Raw genomic sequence first — 12,734 nt, forward strand, 5'->3', positions numbered from 1 at the left:
TTTCAGGGTCCTAGAGGAGCAAAGATCTGCACAGGAGTCATCATCTAGTGTCACTTCAGTGTTCATTAGAAACTGTGTTTGTCTAATTAGAACACAGGGATGTGGAAGCTCAGAAATCCTGATTAATGCTGCAGGGGTCTATCCTGACAGTATGTGGGGTGCCACCTTAGCAGCATTGCATTCCTTCAACTCCTCCAGAAGTCCCAGGGAGTTGAGAGCATTCAGATTGTTGAAAGATCAGTCCCACTTAAGAGAATCCCTTGGAAGTAAAAAAACAAAACAGCATTCTTTTTTCCCTTTAGATTGTCTTGTTTCTTCTCAGTTTTGGGATGAACTTGCAGCGCTTACCAATACAAGTATTGCCTGGCAACCAATTCATCTGGAAGCAATAAGTCTCAGTTTTTTGCAGAGATTCCTTCAATATTCTTATTCAGGCCTGGCTTTCTGACATTTGGTCCACCAAGACATTTGTGCAGACTCTATGCCTGCTTTGTCTGAGTGTAATGTGATCCATTATCCATATATGTCCCACCCTTCCCCACTGAATACTTCAGGTGACATTGTGCCTCGGTGTAAAACGTAGGTGATATATAAGAAGTGTGTGAGCGGTTTCCACCAGTGACAGGGTGGCCTAGTGGCTAGGCCCCCTTGCCAGGGCCTGGGGTGAGGGTCTTCAGCCCCATCCGAGAGTCTGTTGGATAAGTTTGGGGCATGGCCCCGAGAACCTAGTTTCCCCTCTGACGGGAGTGGGGTTCCATGGGAGGGGCTTCCCCCACTTTGTGCCTTGGGGAGGGTCCTGAGGCTCTGCCCTCTAGCGGCTGACCGGGTGGCAACTCTAGCTCAGGCCCTGCCACCTCAGAGCCAGCTCCTGCCTCTTGGCTGGTCAGCCTCAAATTGGACTGGCTTCCCTCTCTTTATACCCCTCCAGGCCTGAAACCGGCTGCAGGAGAACCGGGGTAGGGCTGATTGAGCCAACAGTGCCTGTTTAACCCCTTGCCTTGCCTGGCCTCCCTGTCACACTCTTACAAACAGCCATAATGGGTGAGAACAAATGTTCTTCTAGCCCACTATCCTGTCTTCCAGCGGTGGCCAATGCCCTGATCCCTCCCCTGTTACCCAGTCCCAGCTACTGACACACAGAGGCTAAGGACCACATTTCTCCTAGTCTGGCTAACACCAGTGATGGACTTATCCTCCATGAATTTATCTAGTTCTTTTTGGAGCCCTGTTAAAGTCCTGGTCTTCGCAGCATCCTGTAGCAAGAAGTTCTAAGGACTGACTGTGCATTTCATAAAGAAATAAAATATATAAGATTGCTCACCAAGCAATTCAATGGTTCTTCTCTTTCAGGTGTCATTGCAGCAGTGGCTGTTGTCCTGATTTGCCTGTTGATCGTGCTGCTTCGATATCTGTACAGGCACAAGGGCACCTACCACACGAATGAAGCGAAGGGAACTGAATTTGCCGAAAGCGCAGACGCCGCTCTGAAAAATGACCCGGCTCTCCAAGAGGCTGTGGACGAGAGCAAAAAGGAATATTTCATCTGAGGGTAAAAGGAGTCCACAACGAGACTGCCTTAGGGCTTCTTTTTCCCAAGGAAATCAGTCAGAAATGCTACTCTATGAAAGCACTGGGAGAGGGATCTTGGAAGGACGGAGGCGAGCATCTTAAATGAAATGCTACCTCTTCCCCCACCACTGCCATGGAGAACTGAATGCCAGATACTTGGCTGTTGATTTGATTAGCCCCGCAGCTGGTCACAGTTGAGTTCAGTATCAGATCAAAAGAAACAAAATCTGAATCTGAATGAGAGACCCATAATAGATAATGATATCAAATGTCAAAGCTCGACATTTGCTCAAAATAGCAGATGCCAATGGAAGACATCCTTGTAGAGTTAATGAGGCATCCGACCACATGATTACACGGAGCCACCTGAAAATGCATTTTCAATAGCAATAACACAAGTGTTCAAGCAGATAACAGCTGAGGTTAAAGGGACAAAAACTGGTCTGCTGTCCAGAATTCTTCCTCCTTAAGCGTGCACTTTTCCAGGTGTGACCTGTCCTCCCCATCCCTCTTCCACAAATACACCCAACACACACAAACAACAAGAAGTCCTGTGGCACTTTATAGACTAACCATAGGTCTTGTAGGTGTTTGTCTCTGTCTGACGGATTGGAGCAAATGTCACATGTGTCACAGGACTTTTTGTGGATACAGCCTAAGATGGCTACCCCTCTTTTATTTGCCAACACACACACACACACACACACACACACTTTCTTTTTAAGTCAAGAATGTGAGGAACACAAACAAACCCTACAGGAAAAATATGGAATGCTTATGTGTGAAGAATTTTTACTTTTTGCTAGCTCTGCATGGTGACTAGGGGATTGCAAAGTGTTGGAATTCATGGTATACAGTAGATAATGACGAGACTTAAGAAAATTATCCCAAATATCTATTAGGCTCCTTTCGTACACATAAAAGTGGGTCAATATTTATTGGCTAGCGCAGGCCTCCTGAAACAAATGCTGTCAAACTGATTTGGAATAAGAACTCTGGCCCCAGTGTTTATTTATTTATTTTACGTTGGAGAATTCTTTCAAGACTCTGCTCACATGTGGGGGAATTGAGCCTGAGTGCTGCGATAAATAACAGTTAGAGACGTAACTTTAATGCTACCCTGGAGCAGTTTGTCCATTTGAATCTCATTCTGCAGTATTGATTTTCACTCTGTCTTATGCCCCTCCCAGCTTTTTAATATGGCTTGGTTTCCATGGAGCCTCAGATATAAAAATTCCATGGAGCATAAGCTCTTAAAAAAATGGACGTGAGCTGTAAAATGAAAGATCCCACACATAAGAATTCACTGTGATGAGTTTCTTCATTCCAGCCAATTCTGTCTCACAGAAGTCAGCAGATAGTCATGGAAATACCATTAATTGTCCTCTGCACCTGTCTGTCACCTGCTACATTTATGTCCTTAATTGTCTAAAATAAGTGTGTATGGATGGGTAGGAAATAATTAAAAATAAAAGTGCCTTCAATCAGTTACACTGTTTTAAATCAGAAGTTTTCTCTGTGTTCATAGTTAAAATGTTAGAGAGAGAGAGAGAGAGATCTACAATTTGTGCTTCTACAACTTTGAGGGCTTCATCTTCACCAAAGATCTTGACTCTGTGGCATAGGCTGCCTGACTGTCTCCTAGAACGGAGCTTAATTCACTAACATTAGTAATACAACCCTAGAGGGAGAACAGATCTCCCAGAGAAAATACTTGAGGAATCAAGTGGATTTGGAGGAGAAAGGGGACAGTTGTAGCTCTTTAATTATCTCTTCAAGGTCACTCAGTACCTAGAGGGGAAGAGCTTTGCAGTAATAGAGTCCTAAAGATGGATTGTTGACTAATGTTGAAGCTTTCCTTTTATGCTTTTAACCAAAGAAAATCCAAAGCCTGACAATTTAGTAAAAGTGTGGGACCAAATTTCACCAACCATTGTATTGTCATTTTGTATCTTCCAGCCCACTCGATAGTAAACCCAATAGTCCGTCACTAACACAATTCAAATATTATGGAATCATGTACTTCACCCTCTTGATTTGTGTTACCACTTTAATCCTTCTACCTCCACTTTCAGCCCAGGACTAAAGCTGTGGGATTATTTGGGATGGGGGAAATTAATTAAACTTAGCAGTGGGAGACTGCTTGTGGGCTTGGATGCCCTGAAAAGGGGCTGGGAAAAGTGGGAGGAAAAGGGTATTCTCTTCTTGAATGTGCAAAATTCACCCACCTACTATGAAGTTAAATTCCCCATCAACCTACCAAAAATACATATGCTTAAGTCCTGAAAAAGCCCCAGAACCCAATCTGGAAACCATGTCTACATTACTTGTGGATGTGAGGGTGAGCAGAACAACTTGAACTGCAGCCCATCTTATACATGTGACGATGGGCCTCCTGCCCGTCCCCCCAAAAAAACTTCCAGGAAACTTAGAGGGCCCTAGTATTCCATTTCTTTAAGGCAAACTTCCTGAGTCAACTTTACACCCAGGCCTGGCCTCAGGACAAGGTGAGAAAGGTAGTTGCCTTAATTCCCATTCCTTCAAGGCCCCCTGCTCCCACCCATCAGACTCCTTGGGCCCTGTAAATTCTTTGGCTGGGCCTGTTTACATTCCCTTTTATCTACCTTGCATCTAGCCAACCCCATATCCACCATCCATGGCTGCTAAGGAGAATTTAATATAGTTTTGTTTGAAGCCCTCCTGGTGGGTGACTGGAACCATTGAGCAAGTTCTCATCTGAGCAGCCCATCTTCTGGATGGATCCATAGCAGAAATGAGGAGGTCCACTCAGGTTAACAGGAACAAACCATTGTTCATGCCTTGGGATTGTTATTAAGTGACTAAGGACCCCTGGGAAACCTTGACAGCTGCACCTGGGCACATTTTTCATTTGTTGGAAAGGATGGATGGACCACACTGATGACAAAGCCTGAGAGTCACCTGGAGTAGAGGGGTAGTGGCCATCAGATAACTAGTGTCAGTGGGTAGCCGGGTTAGTCTGTATCCTCAAAAACAACAAGATGTCCTGTGGCACCTTATAGACTGACAGATTTTTTTTGCCCATGAAAGCTTACGCTCTAAAAAAATCTGTTAGTCTATAAGGTGCCACAGGACTTCTTGTTGTTTTCATCAGGTGGTTGTTCATCATTACGGTGACCAAATCATCCTGTATTGGGTAGGACGGTCCTGTACTTGGGACACCAAAAAGGAGTCCCAACTTATTTTTTAAAGAGACAAATTGTCTCGTATTTAGGCCCTTGGGGGCTGAGGATGGGGGGTGGGAGCCCCCACAGCTGCCACTTCCTTGGGGCCCCAGGCTGGGACTGCTCGCAGCCACTGCTTCCCTGGGACTGGGGGGTGGAGAGTTCTGGCTCACCGGGTCTTGGTGCAGCTGGGAGGAGCAATCCCTCCCCCTGTATCTCCCTGTCCCATATTTGGGACAAGGAAATATGGTCACCCATTCATCATAAAAGAATGGTGCAAATTGGATTCAACAAAGTTAGGCTGATTTACAGAAATTGAAAATCTGGCTTGTTGTGACTAATTAGGCCCTCAAATCTGAAACAAATACAACTACTACCTTTTGATGATGGTGCTGTCAAAAAGCTGAACAGAACACAGTTCTCAAGTTGTGGTGCAGGGAGGTCTAGGTTGGATGTTAAGAAAAACTTCCACTAGGAAAATGGAGAAACTCTGGAATGGGGAGGTGCTAGAATCTCCTTCCCTAGAGTTCTTTAAGACCCAATTTGACAAAGCCCTGGCTGGGCTGATTTAATTGGGATTGGTCCTGCCTTCAGCAACGGGTTGGACTTGAACTTCTGAGGTCTCTTCCAACCCTAAGATTCTATGTCCTTATTAGGAGGTGACTTCGTTTTCAGTATGCCATTTTTTCCATATTCTTGCAGCCAGGTGAACAGTCTATATATGCAGTAAACACATCATCTACCCCATCACTAATGAGCTTTTTAGACTATTTTAGAACATTGTCTTTGGCACTACTCATGTTTTCAGTTGTGGTGTTTGCAGCGTCCTCTCAAAATTCAGGGATTTTGCCTTATTTACAAATAAGCTGAGCACCCAGAACAGAGAGCAGGGCAGGGATGTGAGGGGTCTTTTGTGTGACTGTTTTCGGATTCAAGCATTGCTTTGTAAATAAAGAGCAACAGGGAACAGTACCATGAGACAAGCAGCGCTCTAAGGGCCCATCATTTTCCGCTCGCACAATAGTCCCACTGTCTCCAATCCATTTGGCTTGAAATCAAAGCATTCCCAAATTCTCATAACTTTCTGGGCTAATTTGCAAAACTACCCTCTCTATAACCTACATGCCATGCTACACAGAGAACAGCCTGCAGTGCAGAGGTGCATCTGCTGTGGGAGGGGGAGGATTGTAACTTTTGATCCAAAATAGCTGATAGATTTTTTAGAATAGCGCTAAAAGTTTTCCATTCGTTATCCTCTCCCGTTATTCTGTAGCCACCAGGTCAGGAAGTAGGACAACATTTTGTATGATCAAATGCCAGCTACACATTTGGTAGAGAGCTGCACGGGGGATTATTTGACTAAAGGCTTTCTGTCATAAAATGCCACTTTGTCAAAATGGAAACTTTTTATGGGAAAGCGCTGCTTGTGCTTTTGATGAAACTTTTGGTAGGAAATTTTCTTGGGTCCAGGATGGAACTTTTGGTCCCAACTAGAGTCACTCTAGGGTAGGTCTACACAGCAAAGTTATTTCAAAATAACAGCTGTTGTTTCAAAATAACGATCCTAGTGTCTACACAACACAACTGCTATTTCAAAATAATTTCAAAATAGTGGTTGCCTTATTTTGAAACAGGTAAGCCTCATTGGCCGTGTCTACACTGGCCCCAAACTTAGAAATGGCCACACAAATGGCCATTTCAAAGTTTACTAATGAAGCGCTGAAATGCATATTCAGCGCTTCATTAGCATGCGGGCAGCCGCGGCGCTTCGAAATTGACGCGGCTCGCCGCCACGCGGCTCGTCCCGACGCGGGTCCTTTTCGAAAGGACCCGCCTACTTCGAAGTCCCCTTAGAACTTAGAATAAGGGGACTTCGAAGTAGGTGGGGTCCTTTCGAAAAGGAGCCCCGTTGGGACGAGCCGCGCGGCGGCGAGCCGCATCAATTTCGAAGCGCCACGGCCGCCCGCATGCTAATGAAGCGCTGAATATGCATTTCAGCGCTTCATTAGTAAACTTCAAAATGGCCATTTGCGTGGCCATTTCGAAGTTTGGGGCTAGTGTAGACGTAGCCATTCTGTGAGGAATAGTGCCTATTTCAAAATAGTTATTTCAAAATAAGTGCTGTTAGGACAGGGAATACAGTCTCTTTTGAAAAATACCTTAGTGCATCCAATGGTTCTATTTTGAAATAGGCTGTATGTGGTGTGCAGATGCTGTATTTCGAGATAGCTGAGTGCTATTTTGAAATGCATGTTTGTGTGTAGCAGCCTTATTTCAAAATAAGCTATTCCAGAATGGTTTATTTTGAAATAGGGCTGCTGTGTAGACATACCCTAAGCTACTCTGCTGTTTGAGTTCACTTTTGTTCAAGTTTCCACTCCAAACCAGAGAAGTTTTGAACTTGAGTCTCATATAACCGAGGTGAATGACTGAGCTTCCAGACTATTCTGCAACCAATGAGTCAAATGCTCTTTCTTCCAGGTTCTTCCGCTCAGAAAATGCAAAATGTCTTGGTGTCATCCCAGGGCAGAATGGGATATTTTTTAGAAATCTCAAAAATTGCAACAGGATGGGGTAACCCTTTAATGCCCATCTCTAATTTGGCATGGATGCTCGTGCTGTCATGTTCAATAATAACTCACAGCCATTGGTCCAGGAGAGACGACTTTGTATATAAACCCTCTCTTCCAAAGCCCCAGTCTTCAAAATGTATTTTTAGTGCCTTGGAAACTTTGTTTGGAGTCCTTAAATATTTGCTATCTTAACTACTGATGTTGTTGTGGAAGTCTTAAGGCTTTTTTCAAAATAAGATCCTGGCTAGTGTTAAGAAATGGTGCTGATAATTAGAAAAAAAATGTCTGAAAAGCTTCCTGTTGATGTTAGCGGGCTTCAGATTGGGCCTTGGAAATTTAAACATGCCCGATTGAAACACTGTGTTGTTTGTGAAGAAAAATAAAGCCTTTTCAAAGCCCATCCTCAAGTCTAGATTGAAATGAGTTTCATGGACACCTGTTTCTCTACTGGGTTGGCATGGTACCAACACCTATGCTTTTACTAGTGTTTAGGGCTGTGCATAAGTCACCCACACGCCTCTTGGGCATAGTTCACAGTCAGATGTAGTGGCACCTAGACGACTTACACAGAGAAAGAATGAGTCTTCTCTACAGTCTGAGCTGAGAGCCAGCTGGCTTTTACCTTGGACTTCAGAGGCTCATTCATAGGCCTGAGAATTTCCAGGTTCAAGTCCACCTGCTATTCCAAACTAAGTATCCTAGCATCTATACCACGTCCATTGCTGTAATAGGACTGTGAGTGACCCAGTTGTGTCACTTTGTCCCTACGCAATCTGCAGTGCCAGCAGCCACCTGTTTCACCCAGGAGGTTACCCCAGATGATAACATCAGCCCCTGCTGGCCTCATAATCTATTAACTGAAAGCCACAATTATTCCACCATTTCAACAGTTACTTTGGGATTACACAAGAGTAACTAGAACATCAACAAGGCATCAACAAGGCTGGAACACGCTTTGGAGTGTAGATTCAGAAATAATGCTCATTGGCTCCTGTTTGTACTGCTTCATGTGAGACAGCTGTGAATTGCTTGTCACAGTCACTTAATCACATTTATTCCATTAGCTGTATTGTTCATCACAGTGGCATGAAAACCACAAGCTTGCCGAAAGCCCCACCTTAAATACCACCCTGCCGTTTACATTAGATAAAAAGGACCTGCCATGCTTGGATCTTTTTATCAGCCACCCTGGATTTGATTTTTGTGCAATTTAGCTCTGTTTTAATGGTTTCTCCACAAGCATCTCTGGGACCAACCCCGCAGCCTGTCACCCTTGATTAGTCTGTGCATTTTTATGGTGACATACAGAAACATCTGGCCAGGTTTGCCCTCACTAACTCCTGATTTATACAGCTTGGCACTCCATTAACTTCACTGTCTCCATTGACTTAGTGGATTTCCTCTGAATTTACCAATTTACTAACCGTGTGACCATATATTACTTATGCAACCATTGATTACGTGGTCTTGAAGGGCTGGCACAAATATATATTTTCCCCAGCACACCTCCCCTCCAGCAACACGAATAGCAAAGAATAAATAAATAGCGAATGAACCAGATCCTCGGCAGGTGTATATCATCATCATTCCAATGGCTTCTGTAGACTTGTGACAATTTGCGTGCACTGATGATCTTGATCAATAATGTCAAGATGTTATAAAACAAACAGTGATAAATCACTTTTCTCTGGGGCTGGTGCTAACACTCATCACCATAGTACCAGAGGTCTAGTCTTCATGGCCTAGATAGCTCATATTTTGTCTTTATTCAGCTCCTGTCCATGCTGGTATGCCTCTAGTTTCAGTTACATGGTGCTTTACGTTGGAGCTAGCTGGCCTCTCCAGCAGGATAGTTTGAACCTTGACTGCTGTTGTTGATGTGCTGGAATTACTATCTCTTGGTTTGCAACAACTCATCAGTTGCCAATCCATTCACTCTGTGCCACATACCTTTCTGCATATTCTGAGCGTAGCTTCCTTATGTAACAGTCTAACAGGAGGGAGAGTTAGCTCAGGTGAAATAATAACAAACTCATTTGGGGCAGTAAAGACAAGCCATCCAAGGTGAAATTGGTATATGCAGAACCACAGGTACTGATATGGACCCCTTGCCCCCGCCTTTGCAGGAGACCTGAGGTCACACAAAATAGATATTTCATTTTTTGGCCCCCAGGAAAATCTAGTGATAGGGGTTTACATAGTGAACTTCATACTTTACGTGAATCCCAGCTTGTGCAGAAGAATAAGCAGCTGTGTGTCCAATTAGCATGGGTATGTGGACCCATCACCTTTCACCCACAGCCGTACGTTTTCATTAGCGTGGTATGTTTCATGCAGAGAAACCTGCAGTGCCTTAGAGGGAAGCATTCTCAAATTAAGAGTTTAGAGCCCTTTCCTTCAAAGCTTCCAGGTTCTCATTGACTTTCATATTCCTTCGCATGAATGAAAAAAGTGGAAGCTGAGAGCACGGAGCATTAATTGACAGGAAACACTGGCAACAGACAAGAAAAGCAAAAGGTATCAAGGAATAATCCATGGCCAGTTTAAACCTCATGTAGCTTAGTAACAGAGGTAGCCGTGATAGTCAGAAATCTAACAAAACAAACCAGCAGTCATGTAGCACTCTAAAGACTAAGAAAATGATTTATTAGATGATGAGCTTTTGTGGGACAGACCCAATGGGTCTGTCCCACGAAAGCTCATCATCTAATAAATCATTTTCTTAGTCTTTAGAGTGCTACATGACTTCTGGTTTGTTTTTTCATGTAGTTTGTAGTCCACACAGGCATTTAGTATTCAAAATCACAACTCTTAGTCTTTGTAATGTTGCAAAACCATCTGTTAACTAAATGAGTCATAAAACAGAACTCCTTATCATCTACTACTGTTCCACAAGGACTTCTCACACAAACACGTGCCTTTTCTGTATATACAACAGCTAACTTTTGTTAGAATTTACATACATCTTTAGATTCCTTTGTCCTGTACATAGAAACATTCTTCTCTTTCTTGTAAATGTTGATCACACACATAGGGTTAAAGACAACAACAACAATTCCTTAAACATATTAGAGGCAAATGAAATCCAAAAAATTGTCATAGGTCCAATAGGAGTTAAGAGTAGTAATACTGTCAACCATGATGAATAAAAAGAAAAAAATGGTGATTAAATATTTCTGTTCTGTGTTTGAAAAGAAGAAGAATGATGTATTCATGTGTCACAATGACAAGGAAATAATTTCTACATTATTAATGTCTTGGAGGATGTTAACTAGCCATATTTAAATTAAGTATTTTGAAAACAGCAGAACCAAGAAGTTTGCATGCAAGACAATTAAGAGAATTGACCAAGGAAACATGGAGGACTTTCAATAAAACAGAAAAAGTGTTAATGTTATGCCAATATTTAGAAAGGGTAAAGAGGACAACTCGGTAGCTATCAGCTGGTTAGCCTGACATCAGTCTTGAGCAAAATGCTACTATGGGATGCAATTAGTAAAGAATTAAGGATTAATGTCCATCAAGGTGGTTTTATGGAGAACAAGCCTTGTCCAGCATTATAAGTTTGCTGGATGAAGGGACATTTGATGACAAAATATACTTTGAGTTCGGCGAGGCATTTAACCTGGTCCCATGTGACAGTCTGATAAAAAAATAGCTTGGTAGAAAAAGCCCATATTAAATGGATTAAAAACTGGTTAACTGAAAAATTGCAAAATGTAATTGTACATGGGGAATCATCATTCTATGGGGGTGTTTCTAGTGGCATTCCAGAGGGCTCTGTTCCTGACCAGAATTCCACCCATTGTATTTATTATTCTTGGGAAGGAGAATTAGAATCCCTATATAGCTCATTAAGGATACATTAAATCAAAGGATAATTCTTTATAAAGACTGAATACTCAGCACATTTTAGTGTTTGCTTTCATCACTCTCTTTTTGTTTCAAGAATTCATAGCTGCTTGCAATGGTTTGATGTGATATTTACATAACTGTTTACAATTCAAATCTGCTTTAACCTGACAAAGAAGAACATAGAACAATCAAAGCTCATTAATATATGTCTCTATTTCATGGCTAGCTCTGATTCTTATGTCAAAGTGGACTATTCTGTTTTTAGTCAACAAAGTTATCAATCAAGTGCTTGTACTAATTGCTGTAGTTTGAAAGGAGTATACTTTTTAATTAACATGGTCAACTTCAGTATCTAAGGAGTGTGATTCCACATTTTTGTTCTCTTTTTAATGCATATCTGGAACTCTTGAGTTATGTCTACATTACTCCTCTCCTTTTGGAAGGTACATGTTAGTGAGGCAATTCAGAAGATGCTAATGAGGCACTGATATGAATATGCAGCCCCTATTAGCACGACTGCCATGTGTGATTCAAAAGTGCTGCTTTTAGAATGCATGCCACCCATGTAGTTGTGGGCCTTTCGAAAGTTCCCTCTGGACTTCAAAAGCCCCTTCTTCCTATTTGGTTTCAGAAAAAAGGGGCTTTCAGAGTCCGGGGGAGTCCTTTCAAAGGCCCCCATCTACATGGGTGGCATGCGTTCCAAAAGTGGCACTTTCAAATCATCCCAAGCCACCATTATACTAATGAGGTGCTGCATATTCATGTCAGCACCTCACTAGCATCTTCTGAACTGCCTCATTTACATGTCCCTCCTAAAAGGAGGGGGCTAATGTGGACATAGGCTTGGGGGAAGAATGAGTTTGTTGCTAAGGCGGAGTTGCTGGGTATGTTGTCCTCTTATGAGTGTAAGTCCAAAGAAAAGACCTCCAGTTTAGAGACCCTTCCTCCTTAAGAAGGTGAGCAAATTCAAGAGACAGAATGTTGCGGAGGAATGTGATGTCTTGAAAGGGCAATAGAAGCTTTTAGACCACAGCAGGATTCAATCTTCAAATCAGCAAGCAACCAACAATGCCACCAAGAGAAGACAAGCCTTCTGATGATGTCAGTGTGGACATTCGTGCTGGTATATTTACCAGTGCTAAGGCAGTCTGAACAAGTTTCTACAGAGACAGGCTCAGAAGGTGAGTGAGTGATTAGTATCGGTGGACGACATGCCGCCCATGCAACCCATATCAAATCTGAGGGCATCTGCTTTGTTCTTTCTTTTTTCTGATTTATGTAAAATATCAAGGTGAATTTACAACATCCCTAATTAAAACCCAATTTATTTTATTTCACCTGTGCATACTCATCTAGCCAAGTAAAGTCATCTTCAGTGCCATGATGCAGTTCTCCTAGACCACTGCTGAACCTTGTCAGCATGCATTCATCAACAACATACATCATCATACAGAGCTGCACAAAGGGTTCTCATGAGGGTCTCAGGAGACCTCACCTGGCACCTCTAGTCAGACATACTGCAGCCTTCTTTGTG

At 42.8% G+C, this 12,734-nt stretch overlaps 1 protein-coding gene and 1 long non-coding RNA gene across 3 annotated transcripts in view; one reads left to right on the forward strand and one right to left on the reverse strand.

The window, feature by feature from the left end:
- LOC142016874 (uncharacterized) overlaps positions 1–1,457 on the reverse strand; it is a 95,499-nt gene extending 94,042 nt beyond the window's left edge. The window contains exon 1 of the long non-coding RNA XR_012646403.1: positions 1,322–1,457. This is a non-coding gene — a long non-coding RNA (uncharacterized LOC142016874). The remainder of the gene's footprint in view (positions 1–1,321) is intronic.
- The window catches only part of GYPC (glycophorin C (Gerbich blood group)), a 35,864-nt gene extending 32,804 nt beyond the window's left edge, over positions 1–3,060 (forward strand). For both annotated transcript variants that reach the window (XM_075001292.1, XM_075001291.1), the window contains exon 3: positions 1,351–3,060. In XM_075001292.1, coding sequence (XP_074857393.1) covers positions 1,351–1,547 — 197 coding nt within the window. In that variant the 3' untranslated portion in view covers positions 1,548–3,060. The remainder of the gene's footprint in view (positions 1–1,350) is intronic.
- Positions 3,061–12,734: the final 9,674 nt, after the last annotated feature.

Source organism: Carettochelys insculpta, chromosome 8 (genome assembly GCF_033958435.1).
Source record: "Carettochelys insculpta isolate YL-2023 chromosome 8, ASM3395843v1, whole genome shotgun sequence".
NCBI lineage: Eukaryota > Metazoa > Chordata > Testudines > Carettochelyidae > Carettochelys > Carettochelys insculpta.